The following is a 27,192-nucleotide window of genomic DNA, read 5'->3' as shown; positions in this document are numbered from 1 at the left end:
TTTCGTCATATAGTCATAGAGCGTTTAACTTTTGGACTGAATAACTGCATTTTATTGAAAGCATAAGGGGGAAATAATTTTTTTTCTTCCCCTTCCCAACAAAACACAAACAAAAGCAAAGTTGTCCTATTAACATAATACAAGCAGAGAGATAATCTAGTGTTAACGGAATCAAAAAACACACTGAAAAAAGAAGAGCCGTGTTTTAAGCTAGAGGCCACAAGGCTGCATGTTTATCTCCATCTTGTGTAAAACTAAAACTATTATGCAATAAAATAGAACTCTCACCTAATTTAATTATTATGCTCAACCAAAGAGTTTAAGTTCCCTTATGAACTCCAATTTTCCACACAATCGCTTTCAGTTTCGGAGCTCAAAAAACATTTAAAGACTTAATATATGTTGATCGATGAATGAAATTAAACCGTACTGAATACTGGTTCCACTACCACATCAAATATATTCTCACTAGGAGTGGGCAAACAAAAGTCAAAATAAGGTACTGGCACATTATTTTGACAAAAAAAGTATGACTCTTGAGTGAAGGCATCCTGCTGATAGTCATTGTGTTGAGGAACACGTAGCAGTGATGAGAAGGAAGTTTTTGGTTATTAAAGTGCTCCGACACGCCCACAATTAGCAGCAGTACATATATATATACATAATGTGGTTCCACATTCGAATCAATGGCTTGAAAAAAGGAAACGTCACCAATTTTCGAGATGAGAACATAACCAAAAAAAAGAAAAAAAAATTCAACCTCAGTAGTTACTTCAACTTGACCTCTGGTTATGACAACATCACTTTAAAACATGGAGGGAGGGGTGGGGGGAATGCAAAAGTAAAAACAAACTAAAATAGCCATGCAGATTATTGTCCATATTTTACATACATACAAAAATTACATTTCCTTTTTTTTTTTTGGTTAGTTATTTTTTTTTTTTTTAAGAATAGATTTTGTAAACACTGTTACAAGTCCTTCTGGTTTCCTTTCAGTTTGGCTCCAGTCTGTGGAATATTCCTTTGAACAGTCCCTTGCACGCAAACGATTTTTGGTTAGTACACTTCCACTCATTCCAATTCAAAACCACACAAACGGAAGAAACGGCAAGTTGAGAAGATGAGCGGAAGCTCGAATGAGCTGATGTTTTACAAAATCACGGTAAATACAGACATAGCCTATATTTGTTTTTTATAAAAGGAATATAAAGCAATCGAGTTTTTTAACGGAGCAATGTGAGGCGTTAGCGGGGGAATGGGCAAAGCTCGTTCTGAATATAGATAAGGCATAACATGGGCAGCGTTTGGGAAGATCCGGATTAGTCATCCACGTGTTGGGTTGAGTATCTTTTCTTGAAAGGAAAGAAGGCGTCGAGAATTAAACGGCAGCGGTGTGTTGTGAACGGTGGTGAAGGATTGTGGATGTGGTTCAGAAACCCTGCAGGAACTCCTGGAGTTGCTTCACGAGCTCCGTGTCCACGGTCTCCATGAGGCCGCTGAAGCTCTGGTCCCCTAGAAGGGTCTGCTGAGCCTTCAGCTTCTCATAAACAAACTGCTGAAGCGAGACACTGTGCACGGGGTCCTCCAGGGCCAACTGCAATACAAGAGAGAATGTGTTTTTTTTTTTTTTTTTTTAATTTATCAATGAGGAAAGCGCAGCCATTGCACAGAACAGGAACCATTGCTCACTTTCTCGTTAACACACACAGCCCAACAAATTTTATAATCCAGTATCGTGTTATTGATTTAGTCACATTCCTTTGGGAGTTTTGTCAAAAGCAGGTCACGAACATGTTATGAGGACAGCTAGGAACTGTTTGAAATTGTGGGGGGAATAAAATTGCATGTCTCCTTTAAATAATCGAGCCGGTTCAATTTGGACCATTTAATTACTTTGATCAGCAGTTCACACATCACATTGACCATGTTTCACAGTGATAAACTGCTAAATGGCACAGCATCAGCTCCTTTGAACCAACGTGTTAAGGGCTTTTCTCTGCCAGTTTGACCACAGGCAATTTGTTGTTCTGTTAGCCCGCAGTACGAAACTCCACAGATCCATTTGGCTCGACTCATCTGTTTACTTGCCGCCTTGAGTCTATTCAGTAAAATCATTTCACTATCATGGAGGCACATGGCAAGAAGTCAAAAGACTTTCTGACCGATGCCTTCAGTGCGGTGTGGTTTTTTGCAAAATCAATCCCGAATAACATTTCTATTAAGCATGGTGACCACAGCAGCAGGGTGACAACTCTAAGGCCCTGAGGCACAAAGTTTGCGATGCCAATGAGCGTAAAGTAGATTTTCGACCAGTTCTCTGGCAGCCATAGAAATTATTTCACATCTCATTAATTCCTGCCAGGGTTGTCATCATAACATAAACACCCTTACAGTGTTTCAGACTCACAAACCGAAAGGAAGAAGGCAACAAAGATACATTGCAGTATCCAATTTCGATGTCCACCCCAAAACCTGAGGTTGAAATAATCCCCCCCTGTATATTCAACAGCTGCCAGGTATCTTATAATGAAAGCAGCACGGACAATTGCAAGAAAAACAGGCAACAGAATTTTTGAAATACAAACAGCAGCTCAGATGAGTTATTTTTTCAGAGTGAAAACAACAAACGGAGAAGACAAAAGCAAAGAAACGTGGAATTTAAATTGTAAAGACTAGTGGAGCGACAAATGCACACACCAAAAAATAATCTGTTGCTCAATGCCGGCAGAGCTCAAGGTTGCAACACACACACACGATTTGATGACATATTGTGTGATGAGGACTAGTTATCTAAAAGACTTTGGTAAAAATCAAAATCGCATTAGGTGACTTTTATCACATCCCCTCAACAAACAAATTACGGTGGTGTTGTTTTTTCGTCAGCCTGCCCTTTGAAACTAGGTCGGCGTACGGCGACATGGAAACAGCGTGCGGCTCTCTTTAATCACCTAATCAGCCAAAGTTGCATATGCCCTCACTGTAGACGGACGGCGGCCATCTAGAGAGGTGGAAAGGGCATGAAAAGAATCATTTGGAGCCCTTGGAGAGCAACATTATTGTAAATGGCAACTTGGTCCCGTGCCAATCATGACACTTGTACGGCTCATTAGCTTGCTGCCATTACAGAGCAATCAAACTCCCGAAGAGTGGCTGCGGGAGTGTCTTAATGAGAAAAGCATATGACCATCGTAATTTACTAACTGACGACTCTGTGCTCTGCTCTGTGTTTTCAGCTTATCCGTCATTTGTTGGAGATAGCAGGCAACATTTTCCGGGGGGTAAAAAAAAAAAATTATTGTGGAGTCAATTATATTAAGGTGCGGCTTGGCCTTGGGTAAAAGTTTGACACTGAAGTTACCCATCTTTCAATCCAGTAAAAAGTGATCATTTCTAATATCTAGTACTCAATACATAAAAGACTTGTTTGTCGAAAATGCCAACCTAGATGTGAATGTGGACTCCAGTGTGTCAAACACGGGAGGGGATGGATAAGATTGAGCAGACAGATATAGGAGCAAAACTAACAAGCTTGAGCTAAAAAGATGAGAGAATGCTGAGGGGACCTGCTGCGCTAAGACACGAGCTACTTATCTGGGAAAAACAAGCGCACTCCGCTATCACCCCTGAGGAAAATCGGAGGCCCGAGAGGAGCACGGAGCAAAGAAGAACAAAGGAGAAATTTGAGAGGCGATGCAAGTGTGAGATTGAGGGAAGGAAAGGTGAAAAGGCGAGAAGAGCAAGGTGAGGGAAGGGATCATACATACACCAGTGAAGCAGAAGAACATCATGTGTGCTAGTAAATCTAATGAAATATACTAGAAAGGTTTTCGTCTATGGGGAACATTATCGTAATAATAAATTCATCAATAGGGGCTCCGTGTGAACTAGTGGTATCGGTTTGAATCTCAGATTGCTTGCGTGAGTTTTTTCCAGCCACTATCAATTGCGATAGACTGACAACCACAGGATCAACTCGGTAGAAAACACATCAATGGATTGAAGTGAAAGGAATTTTACGTCAAGGTATGACTGCAAAGACTTAACGGGGGGCCATCAATCACAGTAATGCACAGTAATAACATATGCATGATTTTGAACTGAATGTTAAATATATTCTAATGAGTTCCTGCTCTTCTCAGAGTGTTGACAAGTTTCCCCCAGCCATATAACATTCACAGAAAAGAGACACACGGGAAGTCAAGGTGGCCTTGACATTTGGTCAACAATCTAATCAGTAAGTGAAACTTGAGTCAGGAACTCCTCCCATGAATCTGGAGATGTTACATCTAACAGACTGGCGCAACCATAAAAAACACTTTTCTTGCTGCTTGAGAGGGATTTGAAATGTAGCACTAATCGCCACACAGATTTACCACATGTCGGCAACACGGTGTGTGCCGACACGCTCACGTGAGGTCTGATGAATTCAAGCATCAACCAAGAAGTGCCACAGATACGTTAATTCGATGAGCTCATATTTAACACGACATCTGCAACCGCGGCCAGCTGCGAAGCTTCTCCGCCGCAGCGTGACACGACCGTCACGCAGTTCTTAATTTGTCCCATTTGTCACAAGCAACGTGTCATCCAGCGTGATCGATTCTCGTCGGTTTGAGTTTTTTCCCAACTCCCCTATGTGAGAAATTACAAATACATGAGGTGTCACTCACAGTGAGTGACCCACAGGGGGATTGACGGGAGGAGGTTCAGCCTGAGCCGTATCGATTGGTCAATAGACTTAATCCTTTAAAAGAGTTAGCTGATACTCAAGGGATTAAAAAAAAAAAAAAAACCTGCAACTTTGGGCAACGTTAAATTAGCAAGCAGCTCATTCGAGGTATTTGATTCAAGACGATGAACTGTCAGGAAGTTAAACAGTTTGTGTCTGAGTAAAAAGAGGGTGGAAAAAGACAAATGCTGAAGTGTTCTGCCCTTTAGTGAAGAGGGTCTTTGGCAACAGCAAGTGGAGAGAAACATGCACAAGTGACGTGCAAAACGATTTAGGCGGTGATACACAGCACAAATAATATGATAGAGGGCTGAAGAGAGGCTTGAGGACTAAGTGGACTTGGAGGGATGATGGGAAAAACAACATCGATACAGAGGGAGCCCAAGGCTTTGACAAAGTCAAAGATAAATGAGGCGGATTGGTAGAAGCGAATAATCAGACGGGGAAAAAGGATTTTTTTGAATTGCCTTGTTAGCAGAAGATCTAAATTAAAAGATAAACAGGTTATATTTATACACAGCCTTTCTTGTTTTTTGAATCACCTTTACAACATTGACTCATTCATAAAAGAATGGCAGAATCGGTTTAATATTTTGAAACAACCGAGGCTTGATTGTAAAAGTGTGAAGCTCTTTAAAGAAACAATAATTGGAGGTTTCCCCTCAAGATTTGACAACAATGTGATCCTGCTTTGACATTTCTTAAAGGATGGTTGGACAGTGTAAATGTTAAGTCGGACACTGATGTGACATTGATCAAAAGATCAATACAATCATTACCGTAAGTGACCAGCGTCTAGACTTAATCGATGGCTGAGGTGAGACATGTAAGAAGGGTGTAATGGGACCAAGAAAATAAAATAAATACTCTTCACTGCTTGGTCTTTCTTTTATGGTCTCTTGGTTTAGTGGGAGGATTACATTTTGATTGCAGTCATTTGCTCAGGAAATGAGGCTGCACAAATTGGAATAGGTCTCGCTAATCGGAATTGGTGGAGGGCGTAAATGCTGGTTATCCAACCAGGACTAGTGTACGCTTTCAACACGAATCCAGCCCACGCGTATAAAACCGAGACAACTTATGTCTCGCCGAGCGAGTATGTGACAGGCTCGCGTATGGTTGAGACACTTGATGTCAAAATTTAAATCCTCCACAAGGTTACTTGTTTGGACTGAAAATGCACTCTGGAATACAAAATGAATTGTTGACCTTTGAGGCAAGTGTTTACAAGGAGTCAATAAATGTGTTTTGTAAATAAACAGTACTTTGCTGCAACTATTTTTGTATGTCATGTAGAATAATTAATAAAAAAAAAGCAATTTTAATCAATCTTGTATTTCCATGTCCGACAAAGCCCGTGTGAAATGCAGGCAGACTAACAACTTTTACTGCCAATTAATAAAAAAAAAGCAATTTTAATCAATCTTGTATTTCCATGTCCGACAAAGCCCGTGTGAAATGCAGGCAGACTAACAACTTTTACTGCCAATTATTCAAGGTGAGTGTTTTATTTAAATGACTCCCATCTGTTTTCAACAAATCCCAATTAATCATAAATTGTGTGACAGTGTACTCCGAGTACCGGCAATATTTTACAAACCCCGGTGGAGTTTTAGGTTCAGGTTGCATCTCCAATTACTTGCTTCAAAGTCTTTTGAGCAAACAATCAGCCAGAGATTAGTTTGTACAGTAATGAGCCACCGTGAGCCATATCGGTAATTAAGATGTATTAGAGGATCAATTTAACAACTGAATCATCTGATCTGATATTAATGACTCCCATTAACTCGGTGAGAAAAACACCCCAATGAAGACATAAAAGTGAGAATAAAAACTTAAAGGCAATTATGTTTCATCCAAACACAAGGTAGAGCCTGAAAAAGGATGATGCCATTTGATATTGTGGTTCTGTCTGAGAATGCAATCATGGGCATCATAAAAACAGTTAACTCTGAAGATGGTAAACACCAGCGTACAGTATTTGCAAAATTACCCCGCCCCGTGTGGGGATTGACGTGATCAAATGGCAACGTCGAGATGGGAACTCAATGAGATGGTTGCGCATTGCCTCTGGCAGCAGAATGGCTAATCTTTCTACGTGCTGGGGTAGAATAGCAGTCAGAGAGGTCTATAATTCCCCAAAAAAATCACATTATGCTAACACTGGCAGTCTGTTGAGATTGCGAGCAATAACAGAGCAAAATGCAAACGTCTTCATTACAAATGCCTTCTGTATCTCAGGGTGAATACATAATGCACAAAAAGTCATTTCGTATGAATATACGTATATCTCCACAAGAGTGACAGATGAGCTGAAGGAGGGTAATGGTTCATAAATATAAGAATAAAGGGGAGACGAAAAAAATCGAATAACAATAACAGTTGTGAATAATCATATAATCCATTGATTAATCTCGCTAAAAATCTGCACCTCGTTACCTGATCGAAGCAAACTCACGTGTGTGGACTCCCTGCGATGTGAATTATGCCAGTTTTCTTCCTGTCTGTTCATTTGAGTAAAATGTGCACACAAAGAGGAACTCGCATCCAAAAGTCACTTTGGGAGATGTGCTAAAGGGACAGTCTGACACCTTAAGCTATTTGAGGCCATTGAATATTTATTCCACTCTGTTCATCGCAAAAATAGTTCTTACCGTGGGCAATGAGAAAAAACATGGCTTCATAAGAGCCGAGATATTATTTCAAAAATGTTTCAATGCATGTTTCATATTAACAATAACAAGTGTAAGAGTGTAAGAAAGGGCTTTGAGAATAATTGTCAATTTTGGCTATGTGAAGCCCTTTGAGACTGTTTGTGATTTAGGGCTATACAAACAAACTTGACTTGACTTGGTTGAACACACGTGCACTCACGCATTCACACTCTGCTGGTGGTAAGAAACCCTTGTGAGTAGCCACAGGCAGGCTGACAAAAGCGTGGCTACCAATGTGCCCCTGCGACCACCACAAAATATTTGCATGCAGTGCGAGTGGCACGGGAGGCGAGGTGTGTCAAGTGTTTTGCCCAAGGACACAACAACACATGAGTCGGACAGAGCTGGATTCGAACAGTATGGCAGGGTATCCCTTCTTAATGTCCCACAAAGCACAATTTTACCATTAGTCTGTGTGAAAAGATCCATTCCAAATGTAAATTGCTCCTTTTGTGTCTACAAAATGGCTTTAAGTCCACTTAGTCTCTTGTCAGCAAAGTTTTTTTTTCCCCCCCCCTCTCCTTTGGGTTCACTTTCTAAATTTGGAATAAGTAAGCGCATTATTATGCATTTTTTACTTGGCACTTTCAAAGTCTTCCAAAAGCTGTTCTAAGCAGTACGTGCTTGCATGTGTAGGAAACAAATATTTGATGGTCATATCGCCCAGCCAGAATGCAATGTAAACATTTTTTTACGAGGAGTTCGAACAAATTATCTACAGTCCCAATTAGAATGTATTATACACACTATTTTACACAACATATCCGAAAAAGCATCAGCAGCAGAAAGTCCAAAAGTCCTGTAAAATGTCAAAGGCAGGCCTTTCCCTCAAATTCTTCTTCTCAAAGTGCATTGCACGCACACACACGCATTATCAAGTAGGGAGAGGTGCTACTTTTAAGTCTCCTCTCTTCCTTGGAGCAAGAAGTCAGTGTCTGGGATGTGGTGATAAGTGCATCGGGAAGCACGTACATCCGCACTCAGTCCCTGAGAAGAACAAATGGTTTGGGACCAGGAAAAAAAAAATAGACTGCTGTACGTTGTAAACCAAACAGCAGTGGAATTAACTTTGAACACACGCAGTTTTGTTCAGGGATTCATTCCAGGTGCTGTATATAAACAAAGAACATCGGTATTAAATATGTTTCCAAGGTGTTTATATTGCACCGTGTCAGTCTAATCCCAGGCAGCATGCATGTTCAAGGGTTTTTGTGTTCAGTTTTTATTAAAGACGCTTATCAGTTCTCTTTCAACATCTCGCCTCACATTAGTTGCTTCTAAACATGCAACCCTGACTCATCTTGTAAGAGTTGAACTTAACATGATGATGCAGCACTGTGACAGCAACTAAATCTCAAGATGGGTACTAAGCTTGAATGTGAAATTCAATTCAAAACTTGATTGCTCCCCAGCACCCAAACTTTCCCAAATATATCTTGGATTGCAAGAAGAAGTCAGATTTTCTTTTATCCCTGCAGCCTTTCCACAACACATTTAGACAAACTCAAGCAGTGGCGTGAAAAGACTTCTTATGTGCTTTTGGATGAAAACAGGATGATGATGATTTCAAGTAGTTAAAAAAGACAAGCACTTATGCTGCTGCTATTTCCTGTTTCAAAAGAGTGGTTCAAAATCCAACAAATCCCAGAAGCATAAACTAATATGTATTCAAGTAAAATAAATACAGTGTCCAAAAGGGATATTGAATGTATTACTTTATAATTATAGGTTTGCAGTTGTTTTGCCCAGCTGCCTTTATAAATAAATAAAATCATACTCTGGCGAGAATGGGGCATAAAATAAAAGGTGTAGAATACTGCGTGTGCTATTTGACTGACTCGTTTCTTTCTCTTGTCCTGTTCAGTCGGCGGCTCCTCGTCGTCACTCAGCTTGGGCTCCTCAAAGTGGCTCATCAGCATGCAGCTGCAAACACAATAATATTCCATTTAATATTAATAACCATACATATACTTGCACTGCGGGAGTTCACTTCAGAACAGGCATTATGCGTACACACACGCAAATAAACGCGGAGGGAAAACATAAGAAGCCTTCTGAGTCTAGTGTCCTGTAGCTATTAGGAAAAGTGTGTTTACCTACCACTGATCTGACGTTTGGCGATTTTGATAAGAGTTGCATCGTTCTTAAAATCCAAATAGAACTTCAAGCGAGTGAAGCTTGTATCAGAGCTTAAAGGATCCAATCTAACAGCAATTTTATTTGTTTGAGTGCAAAGTTGAATGTTGAGTTTTGATTTTGAGTTTTGAGATCTAACTCATCTGGTTCTTTTCTTCACATTTAAAGCTCATATATTTGGATTCAGGATGCAACTGTGTCCATTATTACAAGGTTGATGCAAAAAAAAAACATTTGAAAAGTTTTGCAAGTGGTGCAATGACATGGACAGTTTCTTAGTCTAACACTTAAATAAATCTCATATAGGCATCGACGAGCAAACAGATACATCAAAACTAACCTTTGTGTTAAATCTATGAGTTGATTTTTCCCTGACACATTGAGAGCCAGAAAAGGGCAACACCGACAGCAAGAAGCTCAGAAATGAGTCTGATGCCTCGGCGAGACACAGAGCAGACATACTCGGAGGCAGATTTGCTTTCAAAGGACGGCAGGCTATTCCCTTCCCACATCAAGCTGATGTGCATGGGCCATTTTCTCTTCAACTGATTGACTTTGACAATAATCTGCTCCCACCAGTGTCGCTCGCCCTGCCTCAGCCCATCAGTCACTAGCCAGGACTAAAGGCATGCACTTTCACCCTTGCCCTTATCTTGTGAGTGGGCGCCACGCTGATGCCAATCATGGCTTAATGAAAAGATGCAGTGATGAAAGTTTGTCTTCCATCACTGCATTCCTGGTGCTGGCAAAGTTCTTTTGTTCTTAAAAATTTCGAGGAGAAAAATATCCCTTTTTTAGTTCATGAGTCAGACAGACATACTTACTCTTTGTAGGTGCTCGTCTCGGGATCTTCCGTCATCACGTCATGCAAAGACTCGACGGAGACGTTGACAATCCCGCAAAACTTGTCTTGGATCACGCTGTGTGAGACATAAATAACCGGGTCATGACTTATGGTCACTGATGGCACTTGGACATGCAGCCATTTGATTAAACGGCAACACCAAAAAAAAAAAAAAAAAAAAAAAAAATCGTTATCATTCATCAATACTCTGTCAAGCGCTTATTTTAGCAATCACCCTCGACACTTCCCTTCTGACATTTGAAATTAACCTTTCTATTTGCGACATGCACACTTGAGAGAGCATCTTAATATATCACGGTTCAAAGATCATGAAGTGGAAAAAAAAAAAACTAGTCCAAAATACCACCCTGACTTGGACAGCTTGCAGAGAGCCTTAATGCATTAATAATAGGCACATACTGTACTTGATGACAAAAATGCGCCTCTTTTTTCACTTTAAAGTGCGCCCAGAAAACAAATAAATGACCAAAAATGCACCAGAACAGCAAGACTGCATAATCACCGCTGGATACTAAAATCCAATTAAAGACTCTTTCACCGCACGGTTAAACGTATCCGTCAGTTGTGATTTTATCCAACGTCTCCCGTGATTGCTTTCCTAACGACTGACCAGCGCTGCTGGCGACTTGTGCCTTTAATTCAAGTCGGTGAAATTTGATCTCAAAGTCAACAAGGTGCATGCAAATGACAAACGTGTTTCTGTGACATAAAAACGAAGATAAGTGAGCATTCAGGGTTCTTAAAGCAGAACAGAAAAAAGAATTGATGATTTAGGCCACAGGCCACACTAAGCAGCCAGCCGATTTAAATCACATTGAGGGAAAAGGGTGCCTGGACGAGACCCACGTAACTAATTTGCAGTGCTAAACACTGCCCTTATCCGCTGCTCTTTCTTGCTTATTAGCAAATTAGCGCTACAATTACCAACAACTGACAGCAGGAGTCAGAAAACTTTACCAACCTTTGCTCTACTCAACTTTAGTTGAACAACTCTGTCGCTCTTAGAGAAAGAACAAAATAATTAAATGCATAATGGGAAATGAAGATCAAGATACAAGCCCCTTCCAATTTTAGCTGCGATTGTCTGCGGGATAGTTGATTTGTCATGCAGCGACCGACCAGCCAAGGCTGTCAAATCCAATTGGCAATGTCGCGCAAGCATGAGGGTATGACAAAGGATTTCATGGTTGTCTAACATTACATATTCAGGGCGGCGGAAAATGTCAGTCGTCCAAAAATCTTGCTGAAAAAGTGAATCGCTATGTAAAATCACCAGAACATGACGTTTGATTCAAAAATAGGACATTGCTATTTAAACTGTCAAATTGGTGATCATCTTTATTCAAAAAAAATGAATGGATTAAAAATTGCTGCTCTTTACTCACCTTTCAGTTACATTGGGAAACTGCAAAAAAATAAAAATTGCCGCATCCAACAGCAATGGAGGAAAATGGTTGTCTCTTACATTTACTTCCCAACATGTGAGTAGGCACATTGTACAAAAACAGACTGCTGCAGTAAAATGTACTACATTGCCCTTTACTATATACTCCCTTGACACGAGATACTATCAGCAGTCACATTGTGGCATGGTGGAGCTTTAAAGAAAGCACACAAACAGGTAAGGATCTCAGCAAATAGCTGAGAATAGAAAAAAAGTCAATATGTGAATTATACCATGGAAAGGTGGAGCGTGTATACTGTGGATCAGCACAAAAAAAAAAAAAACCTAGAATGGATGCCTGTGACTCACAGATACGTCTTACCTGTTGTCAGACGGTAAAAGGGAAAGCAGGGCCATAGAGGAAAGCTTCCTCCTTTCAGGCTGCGTGATGTTGTCCAGGCGGTCCACCCACATCTCAATCACACTGCCTAACAACTGGTCAATCTGGTAAAGCAAAAGAGAAAGGATTGGATATTAACAGTCTTTGAGGGCGCCTGAATTAATCTCACTGTTTATGAAAATTGACCTTCCCTATTTTCTCCGCCTCATTTAGCAGTCGGCGTAGAAGAGAGCGGCTTGGCACCGTCGAGCGACGGTTGAGGGATTTTTCAAACAGCCTATTCTTTCCTTTTATCCATTTAGATTAAGGCCAAACTATAAACAGTAGGTGATTCATTCCCCCTCTAGCGGGGGCAAAAACAATTTCAAAGTTTCAGAATCAAAGAGGGCGAGAGCTTTGACTTAGCGCCAGGGAACGGTACTATTTGCAATTCCGTGGCTCCTCGCTTTCAGCCCACTTTTTGAAGGATTCCATTTTCACAGGCATCTCTAACGGGGGTTGAAAGAGACCGCTGAGAAGGCGGAAATGAAGGACGGGCGCCGATTCTCACCTCCTGACCCAACTCGGACGCCATCTGAGTGAGCAGCAATGAGAAGAAGCTGGAGTTCTGCAACAAGATGCGGCCCATGATGCCCAAGTAGGTGGACATCACCACAGGGTATCTCTGCATGAAACAAAAAAGAGCTGATTGCATATAAAGAAATACAGATATGTGCTTCACTGCGGGAGGAAAAGGGAGCTGACGCAGCAGTCTAGTAACTTTTAATTGTGCTGATTGATCGATAAATGCTATCATAAGAAACCTTTGTGACAGAAGAGGACAAGAAAAAATACTAGGGCATTTATTTACTCAAATCCAGGCTGGAAGAGGTGTCTAAGGACTTTATTTGTACCCAGGATTTATCGGATAGTAAAGGGAATATCGCAATTTAGAAGACGGTCTATTATGGAGAAAATAAGTTGACTGAGTGGAACAAATAAATTGAGTCGATGCACACAACTGTGGCGTAACCAAATGTCGGCGTTTACATAAAATGTAATTGTTGTTAAACGGGAATTGTCTCTTGAAATTTGTCTTGAATTTTGCACTGCCAAGACACGGGATCACCAGTCTGCTCTTTTAATTGGCAACAAAACTCAAATATACCTTTTAAAGTCTGCGTATGAAGATTATGCCATTTATTTTCCATAATTGCATGACTCACTCGGTGGATAATTGTGGGCACAGCTTCTATTAGAGGGACAGCCAACCTTTGAGTCAAATGTATGTTTACAACCATACATACATTAGGACGGGGGTGGATGGGGAAGGCGGGGGGTCAACTCACCTCGCCATTCACAACACCTCTGAGGACAGCTGGCAGCAGGGGTTGGAACATGTGGGCACCCAGTATGGGGCTAACCTTTAAAGCTATTTCTACTACCTGTCGAAACACACAGGTAGAAGTTGAAGGACAAAGCAGCAAGGAAAATCACAGGAGAAATGCAAGGAAACCTGTTATGTAAATATTATATATTTAAAAAAAATTAATTAAAAAAAGGAATAACAGAATGGCGGGGGAGGGGAACAAGTGTCAGTCAGAAAACCGTATTAAAGGGAAATTCTTTGCTTTTAATTGGGGCTGTGACCTGCAGTTTGAGCGGAAAGGTGAAGTTTCAAGTTTTAGTTAAATATGTTTCCGTGAGGTGCATAAGAAAGATGAAATAAAAAAAGGAACCTGCTTCGGTGCTAAAGTAAAAGCAAAATTAGAGCGGACTCACACTTCATTTTTATTATAAGTGAAGTGTACTTGCAAAATATATGAATAAATAAATAATATCCCCCTACTCTGCGCTTCACTAAAAGTCACAGCTCTGTTGATTTTTCCGGACTTCAAATGAATCCAATAAATAAGCACTCTCCTCGCTCACTAGCGTTCACACAATTAAACCTCTGCAGGAATCATCAATGGCATTTTCTTGTGCACTCTGTGCAAGTAATTAGCTCAAGTGTGAAAGACCAAAAGGAAAAGGGCAGATAGCTAGCCTATGACACAAAATATGAATTTTTCAAAGAAACACACACATGTCGGAAAGGACACGCATGTGTGTTATTGAGTGACACTGTGCGAGCTGACGTGTTCCTTTCAGCCAGAACAAAGGAGCTACATGTACTGGACATTAAGTATGCGCTGTGCACAGAAACATCACTAAAGCGTGAATATCATGCTGTGATGGTGGTGGAGGATGAAGAAACACTGTTGGTATTTGCCTGCTGATGCGCAGGAAAGAAAGTCGGCTCTTGAATTTAGATGGAACAACTCGCCTCATTCTATCACTAACCCGAAAAAGATCAAATTTTTTAAGAAAAATCCAACGACGAGAGTAAGGAAGATGGTAACTGAATGTGCTTCCTTGTGCCGCTTCACAACATCCTTAGGCTTCTGGCCAAATTAGTTCTTGCGCTCCATTTATAACCTTAAAATGTCAGATGTCAGCATCGATGTAAACCAACCTTCAGAACTTGGACCTGTCCCTCGTTCGTGATGTCTTTCAGCAGATCACAGAAGGACTGGCATAAGGATTCGGCATAGTTCTGCAAAAATCAAATCATGTAAATACAAAGAAACTGAAACGGCAAAAAAAAAAAAACATTACATATCAAAGATCAAATTATGTTATCTTCCAATTGAGCACTGTGGATTTCTCACCTGAAGAAACTCCGTTGGAGACAAGTATAGGTAGGCATTGACAATCTGGAAGCACGTGCGCAGATTCTCTGTGCTCAACTCTGCACAAAAGAAATGTTACATCACAGTTTGTAAAGCTTTGACTGACAACGCCGACAGGGATACAAAAGGAAGGGAAATGAACAAGGGCAACCGTGAGAGGATGACAATGGTTCGACTTAATCATGGATCGGACAAAAACTAACTTGCCCGGCAGCGGGTATTGGGCTTGTAATGAAAGCAAATTTAGACAATGCTCGTTGTATAAAAATAGAAGAAAAAAAGGATCAACTCAGAAATCAGCTGATTCAGCCTTTTCTAATTACTCACCTCAGGATGCGAGTAAATGAACAGCACAGCTTTGGGCTTAAGTGGCTCCAAAGAGACTGCTCATCTGTCAGCGCTAATGTAAGGCGCAATATTAACAATGACCTTTATTTTAACGACTCAACACCTTTGACTCCTTCATTAGGCAACTCTAACATCATTCATCCTTGACCTCCAGTATTTGCGTGACCTTCGCTGAAGCTTGTTGACATTCCAGCCTACTAATCGGGGTGATACGATCACCTTTTTTTTCTTCGTATTTGTTCATTTAATTTATCTACGCTACAGAGAAAGATAAATATTTTAAATCATCTCCTGGCGTCGGGTATTATTTGATAGTGAATCGAAAGAACGATAACCAACATGCTTCCTGTGAGAGGCGATGGATTTGGATGTGTGAGCTAAAATTTGAGACCAGTTCTAAAAGTGTGCAATGTACACCCCTCCGCTGTCAATCATATCGGTCACCGCTGGCACGAGGAATCTGCTGTTGACCCACATCAAAAGATCCTGATCTATTTCTTCCAGGCCAGTAGTTTTTTTTGGGGGGCAAGAATCCCATAGCTGCACGCATGCTTCACTCCAGTGAGCTTTGAATCCAAAATGATGCCGTGAGATCGTCTTGTACCTGTGACTAACATCGCCGGAAGGAAATTGAGCTCGGATTGCTCCACTGTCTGTAAATATGGGTGCACGCTTTTGGTTTGGTCAAGCCAAATTGACAAGCGGAAAAGAGGCAGAATCGAAATCAACATGGTTCTTTTATGATTCAAAACATCCCTGGCAGTTCGAGACATGAAGCAATCTGAAAGTGTGCGAATCTGCAATTCAAAGAGGAATTGAATGGTAGGAAATGAGCTTTCATTCCTACACACGCACGGAATTCCGTTGCCTTAATTATGAACTGACCCACTCACTCAACAACACAGCCAGCAAAGGCGACTGTGACATTTTCAACTCCCAGCCAAGACATCACATAGTAAAAATATATATCGTACTAAATTATTGCTAAACTACAATGTGTTTGGAATTGTGTACAAATTCAGCGTACGTTGCCACCATGGGAACAAAAAAAAAATTGTAAACCAAGGACCCATTTTACAGAGGCGTTAAAAGAAGCCATGAGAAAACACATTGAGAAGAAATTTGTTAAATCAGCCTGACAAAATAGTTCCATGCGAGGAACTGTAGCTTGAGCAAGATAAATCAGCCAAAGAGCAACTCTATTTACACCTTCGCTTGAAAGTAAGCCGACAGGCTCGACATTCTCTCGCATATAGAATAATAATAGCTTAATATGGACAAAGTGCACAAAGACGCACATCGGCAGGAAACAGAACACTTCAGAGGACCCGGAGGGACTTACTAAGAGGCTGTTGCTGTCGCCTCGAGCTGATCAGACATAATAAACAGCATCTAATACGTTTTGTTTTTGGCATATAGGTTGAACAGCTATGATAAAAAGCATCCAATATGTTTTGTTGAATCTCAAGCCAGCCACAATGAGGCAAAAAAAAGATCATATTTGCTGCCATCCGTCCAAGCACGCAGTGTGCTCTCGAGGCTCTTTAAGTCAGCATGCGCCACCACATGAATATTCACATCAACAAAACACACTAAGCCACGATATGTGTTACAGCACACAAGGAGAAAGCATCCAACCAGACATCAGGATGAGAGCAAACTTTGGAAAATAAGCCGAGTAGAATTGATGCCACACGACAACAAATGCCTGACCGCCGCAGGCCATTCATTTTGATCAGAAACAAGGTAAAGCTAAAAAAAAAAAAACAGATGAGCCTGGGATCACACATGACACTTACGATAAAGGACGAGAGCACAACGTGCTCAAAACATTGCAGAGTAAATGAATGCCCTTGGACAAGTGGCAAATATGGTCACTATTTGATGAAAACCATGTATCTCCATTCTACACACTCTCCTGCACATATTCTTAAGCGCTCAAAGCTCAACAACCAACCAAATAAAAATAAATGCTCGGATAAATTTATAAACATCTTATTTAACCTCGGAAATGTCTTTCAAATCCTTTTTTGCTTTCTATTGAACACGACAAGACTCCCAAAACAACCTTTACTTTTCGTTAATAAACAAGTAAAGACAATCTTGGCTAAAGAACAGCATGTTTTAAGTGTAAGGGTAAATTTCCGGTGAAATTGGTCCGATCGATGTGTGCGGGTCATAAATCGAGTGACTAAATTCACCGTTAATTAATTTTATGCATCCTATTTGAAGACATTAATTTTTGTAGAGACATTTTTATCTCTACCCACCGAGAGGAACATAAACGGCAAGTATCTGCTTGTCACAGGACGCCATTATTTACCAGTCCTCATTAAGACGCGGACACTCCGGACAAGTACGTCGTATGAACAGCTGCTTTAACGCTGCCAATTAAAGACGGGAATTTTCCAAAGTTTTCCCTCCGACATTGAATGACGTGAAAAATGTGTGATCAGAAATGAAGGGCAGCCAGAAGAATGGTGTGCTGTTGTTTCAGTCATTACATCTTCATTTGTATTCCGAAGTGATTCACAAATGCCCCGCTGTTTTTCGGGAATGAAAAGGAATGAACCAATCACTTCCTCCAAACGCTGTTGACACACCTGTAATACAGAACCAATGAACTATGACTGTGTATAAACAAAGTAAGGTTGTGATATTGTGACTACTGGTCACAATTTGCATAATAATGGAAAATAGCAGCCATTTATAGAATCAATTTACTGGTGAGAGTAAATCTATCTTCTAAAACTACAGCCATTTTTCTTTAGTGTTTGATGATGTTCACAGCTACAAGGACATTACTGCAAATATTTATTATTAAACGTATATATAGTAAAAAATTGAATGTATTTTTTTACCCCAGGGGGTGTGCTCAAAACAGATAAACATTTAAATGATTAGGAAAAAAATTCTACATTCTGATCATGGATCATTGTGTTTGTGACCTTGGGTAAAGAAATGGAGGATAAAGGCGTAAAAATAAAAATACGCTTTGAATCAAACATAATTGGCGTTTAATTTCACATGTAATCACAAAATTGGATTATAACCAGCTGAGTGCTGGGCAAAGAGCTGCAATTGTGTTTTGTTGCTGTGATGCAGTCTACGCCAAGCCAAAAAAAAAACCATCTCCACAAAAAAGAAGCTTAACCCTTGAGCACATGATGCCATCCCAACGTGCCTGACAAACCTCCATCTTAAATTTTACCAGTGAGGTGAGGTGTCACCACTTATGTTTCCACAAGCCTTGGATGACTCCAGAGGAGACATTTATAGCCGAGCAAAAGGCAGCACCTCGGGAGTGGAATAGAGAGTCGATTGTGTTTGGATGGCAGGCAAAACGACAAATACGAGAAAAAATGTGTTGCTTTAGAGAGGAGGTTGCCCTTGAGATGAAGAACCCTTTGAGAAAGCCTACTCGTAAGTGCTGCAGCACCAAGAAGAAAAGCATTTGTATGCTATATACGGCCGAAAACATTACGCTTAATTGATTTTTTTTTTCAAAGAGAAATATAATGGTTATAAATGTCTGTGCATCACAATAAATTACTTGATCCATAAATCCAGCTCCGACATATAATGAATAGCCATAGGTTACTAGCACAACACAAAATCACTACATTTCTTCTCATAGTGGCCAAACAAATATTGTACAAACACAATTTAGTGATTAAAAATACATGTGGATTATATTTACGAAACAAAATTCTCAAAAATGTCATACTGGCTACATCTGCATATATAAAAGTTAATTGCAAGCTTAATGAGCAACAAAAGCAATTACAATTTGGCTTTTAACGATTGCTTTGTGAGTTTTGCAATTACAAAGCTGGAAAAATACAAGCAGCTCTTCAACAAAGTGGGCCGTTTCTGTTAAAATTCACGACCTTGATTTCTTTCAAAATTGCAGCTCTTCTATTGCTCCTCACATAAAAATTATAGTGGCATTACATAAAACGGCTGTTAGATTAATGAACACTCGAGCTGTTGGCGCAATGCCGGCAACCAAAAAAGAAAAAGAAAAAAAACTGCTGCTTTTCATGCACCTTCTTGTCGGCGTTTCACACGCGGCTGAAATGCGTCCTACTTGGAGGGCGAGGTGGCAGTATTACACAGGGAAACGTGCTCGTTGAGTCAGGCCAAAGCGAGGCTCTTGACATTCTAATTAGGGAATTTGTTGCTCCAGTTTAGCCGTGATGGAGCGGGCTCTTTTATCAGGCAGGCCAGACCACATACCTGGCAAGCTGCGGCACCAATCCCAGCCAGACGCTTTTCTATGGCCCAACTCTCTGCACTGCTCTCCATGGGCAAAAATAAATGAACTGCCGGATGCCGCGATAAAAAGGAGCCAAATTGTGATAAGTGACGAGTTTGACAAAAAAAAGAGAAGGGGAAAGTTAATTTGCTGTATCTATGGACTTATGTGGAAATGCAAGCATGAAATGCTCTTCCCCAAAATAACAGCCTACATATTTTCCTGTCTACTGCATTAAAGTGACAAATTGAATATGTGTACTAATTTGTCTTGACCTGCTGCCATCATTCTGAGCTATTATCTTTCATTAGAGCAACTGGAGCGCTGCCCTCGCAAGTGCATTCAAGGTAATTAAGGGGCTTTAAATATGCTAATGTGACTTTCTCAGAAAAAAGATTTTTCAATGCATGGTACAATTTTAGGAGGCGATAAAGCGACATAAATTGTGTTACTGATGAAATAAGTTTTTGCTCTATAAAGGTCAAGGGACAAAAAAATTGTCATACGTTAAAATTGTATGACCTGACAGAAAAATATTATTAAAATGATCTTTTGGTCTAAGTAATTGTTTAATTTTTCATTGAATTATTAGTTTAAAAATGGTCCTATCGTAGTCCATGAGAGACCGAGAGAAAGAAGTTGAGCATGAGGAGTGTTGCCATGTAGTGTTGCCATGCACACACCGTGTCCACATAGTGATAGAAAGCCGAGAAATGTGACTCCATAGTAAACTCAGCCAACGATAATAATAGTTGACCAAATCAGGTCAATCTTTTTTCCATGATGCTCGATCTTGATTAATGAGGGCATGGGCAGAACAGACTGACAGAAAATACTGATGATTGAAGGGCGGGGGGGAGGGGGGCTGTGCCATTTAGTTTCAGTGAGGGGGTCACAATCTATGGAAATAAATGTGATGCAATGTTCTAAAAATGTTTACTACAAAAGCCTACTGAGCTTTTGTGGGTTGGATGTTGTTTTCTTAAAGGTGTTTGTTTTGGTTTTAGAATTGCAAAGCAAGTTGGATCCGAATACTTTTCCTCTATACGGCCCACAAGCCACAGGTTTCCTACCGCAGCTGGAGTGTGGCGGATGCTGATTTATGGCTCGTCCTCCTATCTGTCGTTTGCTCTTAAATCTAATTGATTCCAATCCATGCTGGGAATGATCAGACACCCAAGTAAGCCAATAAGTCTAAACCGGTGTTCATATTAGTGTGTCTCATTCGGTGAAGAGCAGAAGCACCAAATCAATGCGGTTCCTCACCACACAAATCTAAAAAGAGTGTTGAGGGAGGGGGGTGTGAAGCAGCATCCCGGTGCTCGATCACGCAGTTGGTTTCAATATACCAGCAGTTCCTGGCTTCCCTACAGATCTTAGCAAGGCCAGCGGCAAGATCATTACAGGCTGTCTGCTAAAGTGTGATGTAACGCCCAGGCTCATCACAAAAGATCGCACCAATTTTCTGTCCCCATTCTGTAAATTTCCATGCGCTTCCTCACGACAGGAACGACGTGCGCTTCTTCACGACAGGAACGTACATCAAGAGTGTGACTGTGCGTAGACTTTTTGTGCTTATAAATCTTGTTAGTCGAGCGGGAGCTTCTCAAGAGTTACATTACTGAGAAGTACTTTTTCTGAACCTTAACTTAGATACAGAAATGTATTTGTAACAGTGGCGACGTGAGATTTTGACTTTTTAGTATTCAAAACATGAATGAATGCTGGAATCAAGTAGGTTGTGATGTTATTTGATCAAAACAAATAACAAAAGTTATGTGATTTACCGAAGTCAAATTCCTTGTTTGGCATGCTCAAACATGGCGAATAAAAAACTCTTGAATCTTGAATCTTGAAAAGAGATAGATTTGCTCACCAAGTAGAGCTGACATGTTCTGGAAAATTCGGAGCAGCTCAGGGGTGATGGCTGGACTGTTCTCCAAAGTCACGTACCTGGACGAAGAGAGGGACAAGCCGAGGGAGAAGAAAATAAGCCTTTGGGTAAAACTAAGAGTCGTTACACGACGTCCTTTTAGCCAAAATGTTGAGTTCGAGCAGAATGATATGATCTTACTACGTCAAAAATAACTGGTGTGAATCAAGAGAGCAAGATGACAGAAGATAAAAGCCAAATTGGATGAACAAGCTGACTGTAAAAAAAGCAAATTGATATTTTGTGCGTGACTGTTTATCAAGGGAAGATAAAAGATTTTTTTTTTTTTTTTTTGCCACACGCTCTTACATCACAATAATCTGGCAGTGCTTGGTGGCAACACAAAGAGGGAGATTCAGGATGAGAGTTAAAAAGACAAGAGATGACAGGAGGGCAACAAAAAAGGTAACACCTGCAAAGATTCCACGCCACACGGGCAAACCTTTTGCAGGTGCAACTAAAGGTTAGACGAGAGTGTGCTTTTAAATGTGTCTGAAACATGAATTGAAAAAAAAAAAAAAGACCACTGGCCATGCCACATAGTCACAGCTCCTTCCATGCCACGAAAGATATGCAAAATTAAAACATAGTGACAATTACCACATATGCACCAATATCACAGAATGGCTAGCAGTGAAGCAAAAAAAAAAAAAACAAGGACCATACCAAAGCTCCAATCCATCCTCCAGCAGATACACATGAGGTGGCTGGGAGACGTCGGTGCTAAGCTGGATGACAGGAAGAAGGAAGGGATACAGGTTCTTGCTCTCCGCACCAAGGCCCTGCCAAAAAAAAAAAAAAAATCAATGAAAGCTGAAGAGTTTAAAAACTGTACTTTCAACTGAGTGGTTGTTCTTTGCAGACTGCCTGAGAAGAATGAAGTGGAAACAATGTTAGGTTAAGTTCAGTAGAACCAAGCACAGGGCTCAGATACAATGATTGCTTTGGACACTAATGTGCATTTTATAGCCTCCAATCCAAAAGCCCTGTAATTCGATTTACTTCAATTGCTCGAGAAAAGGTTTGGGTGTAGTTCACAGACTACTTACTGCTCATACACATTTAATGGTCTTTCAAGTAATACTGCTGTAAAGGAACAGTGGAATTTTCACCACTGAAAAGAATATTAACAACTAATCAATTGATCAAGTTTTAATTATAGTGGCTTTGCTTTCCTCCACACCATTCACGACAATAATTGGGTGTCAACATGCCACTTTCTTCAGTTCATGCCCCTCTGTGACTTGTGCATGACACTATGTAGTGCCAAGAAACAAATGAGAACGTGTTTTGCAGCACAGATTGACTGATGTTATTATGTTAATTAGGATTGGGTCCCTTGAGTTGTTTTGCAGGAACTACAATAGAAAGAGAATACTTCAAAGAATGTTATGATGGCAGCACCAGCCCATAATGTGGAACACGTCCTACCTGCACAAGGTGAACAAGAGTAGTAAGTATGGCACATCGGAGCATGTTGTGTTCTTCCGATTGCTTCCAAAGTAGGGGTAGGTACTGCACTAGACAGCCTACATATGGTTTGATCTGAAATAGAAAAAAAAAAGATCGATTGCAAAATGTTAAGAACACAACACAGCAACAATATCCAAATGGTATTAGAAATTATAACAACCCAGCATTACTGAGACAGTGGATCATAATTAAAAACAATTTAATTAGTAGAACAATTTGGAAGTCGGCCATCGTCACGGATTGGATTGTGTTCAACTTTGGTGGTCCCACTTTGGGAGCAGAGACAACAGTATTGCAGCTTTTGCTGTCCCCTCGGCAAAACATAATCATCCATCCAATTACTCCAGCGCTTACACCGCTAAGGGTTGCATAGAGGTGCTGACAATACTGACTACACTCTGGACAGGCTGCCAGTAAAACACACACATCACTGTTGTACAACCTGAGCAAAAAAACAATACATGTAGTTTTATTCAGACAATCTAAAATCATTTTGATCCTCCAGTAGATGATTATGTCCTTGACTGTGATTATGCAGCATCCCATTTGTGGTTTGTTGTGGTTCAAACAGCATTTAAAGGTGAACTGAAGTGTAAAGTGCTCTCCTAATGAGAATGCAATACACATATGCAGCCCACCATGCCATCCTCACTTCACATCGTTGGTAATGTATTAAAATGCCAGAGGCTAAATTGAGTATTTTTCAAAACAAACCAACAAAAAAGATACCCTCCATAGTCGGAACATCAGCAATTTATTTATGTACCTACCCTGTGACGGTTTTGTAAGTAGGCTACGTAGCCCACACTGGAAATCTTTTACTTGATTACGCAACTTTGTAGGGAGGTGTAATGGGGAGAGAAAATAACTGTCGGAGAAAGAGAATATAAGCCTGATGAAGATATTGCGCCTGCAAACCAACCCTTCAAATGAAGTACGAGAACAAAAACACACTTTTTTTTTGTGTCATCATCTTCTACACGCCCTGTGTATTTTTCTCAATCTCCCTACAGTCTTTGTGGGGACCAAAATCCCTTTCTGCCAGGGTTAGAATGTTAATAAGATTCGTGCTGACTCGAGAGGTTTAGTCGGGGTCGGGGACTGGGCGAAGACTTAACCAGACTGACAGTCCATGCGGATAAAAGTCATTTCTCTGACAGATTGAAGTCAAGGCATCGTTTAATGCAAGGTGCTTAAAGTGGATCAGAAAAGAGCCTGAGGAGGTCATTAAGAGGGTCAGCTTCTTTTTTTTTCTCTTTCCCCGTAGAGTCGGCAGATGTGGATGAGGGCAATTCATTGAATGCAAAAATATATAATCATTTTGCTACGGCCTTGAATTAAATCCCGGTGGTGCAAGGGGCATCTGTGTCGCGGGGTTAAGTGAGGAATGACATGGATGCAAGAGCCGCTTAAAGACTTGCAGTTACAGTCATTTGTGTTCCCGCTGTCAGGATGACAAATCATTGAGCTCCTTTGTGGGAAGACCCCCTGGGTGATAACTCTGAGCGATGTCTCCCCCAAGCAGACTGGGTTTTCCTCAAAATTAAAAACATTCCTCTTCGCTTGCAACAAATGATGAATTCTCCACTTGTGAATGTCCCAAACCTCACCTGTGTGTTGACTCTTTCAATAACGCAGGAGATGACGTGGAGCACCTGCATTTTGGTGTCACACTCGGTCACCTGCTGCAACAGCTGGAAGAGCAGCCCAAAGATGGACTCCAAGTACTGCGTGGTGTGGTAAAGACATACTGTGAACATTTTCACACTTTAAACAACAATCCTTGAACAAGTACTCACGGGGAGGAACTGCTCTGTCCGGAACTCAAAGTCATCGACGGGTAGGGTTGAGTTAAGGGTCATGTTATTCCATTAATACAACTGTGATCTGTTTTTTTCTCAAATTGTTCACAAGTGCAACCTCAAATAACTCATTAAGTATATCGTGACCAACAGTAAAGTACAGTAGTGTAATAGTTCTAAGCGCTCATGAGAAAGGTTTTATTCTTAAAAAGTATATCAGTATCCACAATTTAATACAATACATATTGGAATATAAAATAAACTGCACTCAAATAATGACTGAATTAAAACATCGACATAAAAGTTGACTAAAAACGCGCTTGAGTAAATATTTAAAATCTACTTCAAAGTTAAATACAGCCGAATTGTGCTTAAACAATGATTCTTTTCCATACCAAAAGCTGGAGGCAACATACAAATAGCGGCTCTCATACCACGCTTTGATTTCTCAATTGATCTTCAACGTAGTAAAAGGATATTAAGCTTCAGAGTTGTGGCTGTCTCAATTCGCACCTGTGGGGAAATAAAACATCACAATAAGCACAAGACAACAAATCCATTTTGCCACTCATCAGTTCAGTCTGGATTAGGCAAAGATGCAATAATCATCAATTCATGGAGTTTTGATTGTGTCGAGGTTGACTGTCTAAGTAAGTGCAAGATGAGGTCAGCTCTGCTAACCGCACAAAGTCAGAACAGACGCGAAATGTTAACAGGCTAATAGTGCACAAATGATGTACTCACCAACTAAGCCTGCCGTTGCATAAGATGTCAAATTTGCGGCAAGTAGATGAAAACTTTTCATCACGTTAATTGACTGGGTGGCAAATGTCACAGCAACCCATTAGCTGAGTTGACAGGACCGGCGGGTTTATACCTCTACCAAGGTCAAATCCAAGCACTTTTCAAGCACGTTCAAAATCAAGTTAAACTTTGGAGAACACTCAGCACTAAAAACATTAAAAGGGATGCTGTTTTGGTTTTCTAATATCAATGGCAAAAGAAAGTAAAACTATATTACAGCGCATTTTAGAGATGCGAAAGTTCCCTTTGCAATAAAAGAAGCTTTTTATAGTTGCAGGAAGAAAAGCTAAAATATACAAAGACAAGATCCGAGTCTTGTAAAAGCTATGTAAATATATCTGGTTAAACGTAGCTTCTGCTTTCTAAAGTCACGCCACAGTCCACTTTCAAAGGGTGCAATCTTGCCGTGTCAGAGTGATGAAGGTGGTAATGACGCCCAGGGGGGAAGAGCAAGCAGATGGAAGAGAGGAATTAAGGAAAGTAAACGAGTGAAGAAATTGGTGGGAGACTCATAAAGTCCATTACAGTCAGTGCTTTGCCACCCTTATCCTCAACCACCACGGATGCCTGGGTGAAAATAGAGTCAGCAGATTTTTTTTTTTTTTTTTTTACGACAGATGATATCAAGATCAATAAAGAGGTTTTTACAAGGATTGGAATGAGTTTGTAGGGAGGACATCTTTAGCTGTATAATTCCTACTGTATTTTATTCTATTTAGATAAAACGTTGCGAAGACATGCCATTTAGGAACAAGTGTTTATTGCAGTCATTTAAAAAAAAAAAAGTGGATATACTTTACTAAAGCAATGTTGTCAGCACTGGCCTTAATAATTCACCTTAAATGAAATAAACTAGATTTCAATTAGTGTGCAAAGTGCAGAAGACAACTTGATAAAATTTGGTTAAAAAAAAAAAAAACTATCTTGGTCCCAAGAAAACCAATCTGAAAGCACCTAACTGAAAAATTGCTGTAACATTAATAATCATTCAGACAAATGCATCACTTATTAAGATTAAATGAGGAGAAAATTAGTTTGACAAAGCTCACTGAATCAAACAGAGGAGTTTCGAGTCGGGGCAGACAAAAAAAAATATCTCCAAAAATCCCGCAACGCTCCTTTTGGGGAAATCTTTCCAGGGCTCAGCAAATAATGTCACCGTTAAATATAAATCCATGTTTAGCAAAAAAAAAAAAAAAAAAAAAAAAAAGATTAATTAAAAATGCAACACTAAGACACGTGTATCAAATATTAGTACTTAAAACTGTGAGACGGCACGTTGCAATATTAATCAAGCTTGTTCATTACATTTCCTCACTCAAGTTAGTAATCTACTTTAATTTGTATTCCTTTAATTACATATTTTCTACAATGCCTATTCATAACTACATTCCATAGCAGGTCCCTAAAGAGAACATCTATATTTGAACACCTTCAAAGTCCTCCTGCAGACATGGCAACGTAATTAACAGTTTCCTATATCACTAGCATTTGACGTTTTCAGAGCGTGCTTATCTGCAAATTCAAAGTAAATCAATGTCACCTACTACAAATGCAAATGGATAAAAAAAAAAAAAAACTCGGACGCATAAGCTCAACGTAGAATCAGCAGGCGAGCATCGTTAATGGGGGGAA

The 27,192-nt window shown here is 40.2% G+C and overlaps 1 protein-coding gene across 1 annotated transcript in view; it reads right to left on the bottom strand.

The window, feature by feature from the left end:
* Nucleotides 1-929: 929 nt before the first annotated feature.
* Nucleotides 930-27,192, bottom strand: part of ipo11 (importin 11) — a 51,276-nt gene continuing 25,013 nt past the window's right edge. The window contains exons 17-30 of the mRNA XM_049763536.1: nucleotides 25,233-25,266; nucleotides 24,751-24,791; nucleotides 24,562-24,678; nucleotides 22,910-23,023; nucleotides 22,145-22,260; nucleotides 21,422-21,498; nucleotides 14,919-14,998; nucleotides 14,723-14,803; nucleotides 13,557-13,652; nucleotides 12,779-12,892; nucleotides 12,211-12,332; nucleotides 10,404-10,499; nucleotides 9,282-9,366; nucleotides 930-1,594 (exon numbers count right to left, since the gene is read on the bottom strand). Of these exons, the coding sequence (XP_049619493.1) occupies nucleotides 1,430-1,594; nucleotides 9,282-9,366; nucleotides 10,404-10,499; nucleotides 12,211-12,332; nucleotides 12,779-12,892; nucleotides 13,557-13,652; nucleotides 14,723-14,803; nucleotides 14,919-14,998; nucleotides 21,422-21,498; nucleotides 22,145-22,260; nucleotides 22,910-23,023; nucleotides 24,562-24,678; nucleotides 24,751-24,791; nucleotides 25,233-25,266 (1,338 nt within the window). The 3' untranslated portion in view covers nucleotides 930-1,429. The remainder of the gene's footprint in view (nucleotides 1,595-9,281; nucleotides 9,367-10,403; nucleotides 10,500-12,210; nucleotides 12,333-12,778; nucleotides 12,893-13,556; nucleotides 13,653-14,722; nucleotides 14,804-14,918; nucleotides 14,999-21,421; nucleotides 21,499-22,144; nucleotides 22,261-22,909; nucleotides 23,024-24,561; nucleotides 24,679-24,750; nucleotides 24,792-25,232; nucleotides 25,267-27,192) is intronic.

This window comes from Syngnathus scovelli, chromosome 3 (assembly GCF_024217435.2).
Source record: "Syngnathus scovelli strain Florida chromosome 3, RoL_Ssco_1.2, whole genome shotgun sequence".
Taxonomy (NCBI): Eukaryota; Metazoa; Chordata; class Actinopteri; order Syngnathiformes; family Syngnathidae; genus Syngnathus; species Syngnathus scovelli.
Note: the sequence above shows the minus strand (reverse complement) of the source record. Positions and strands in the feature narration are given on the sequence as shown.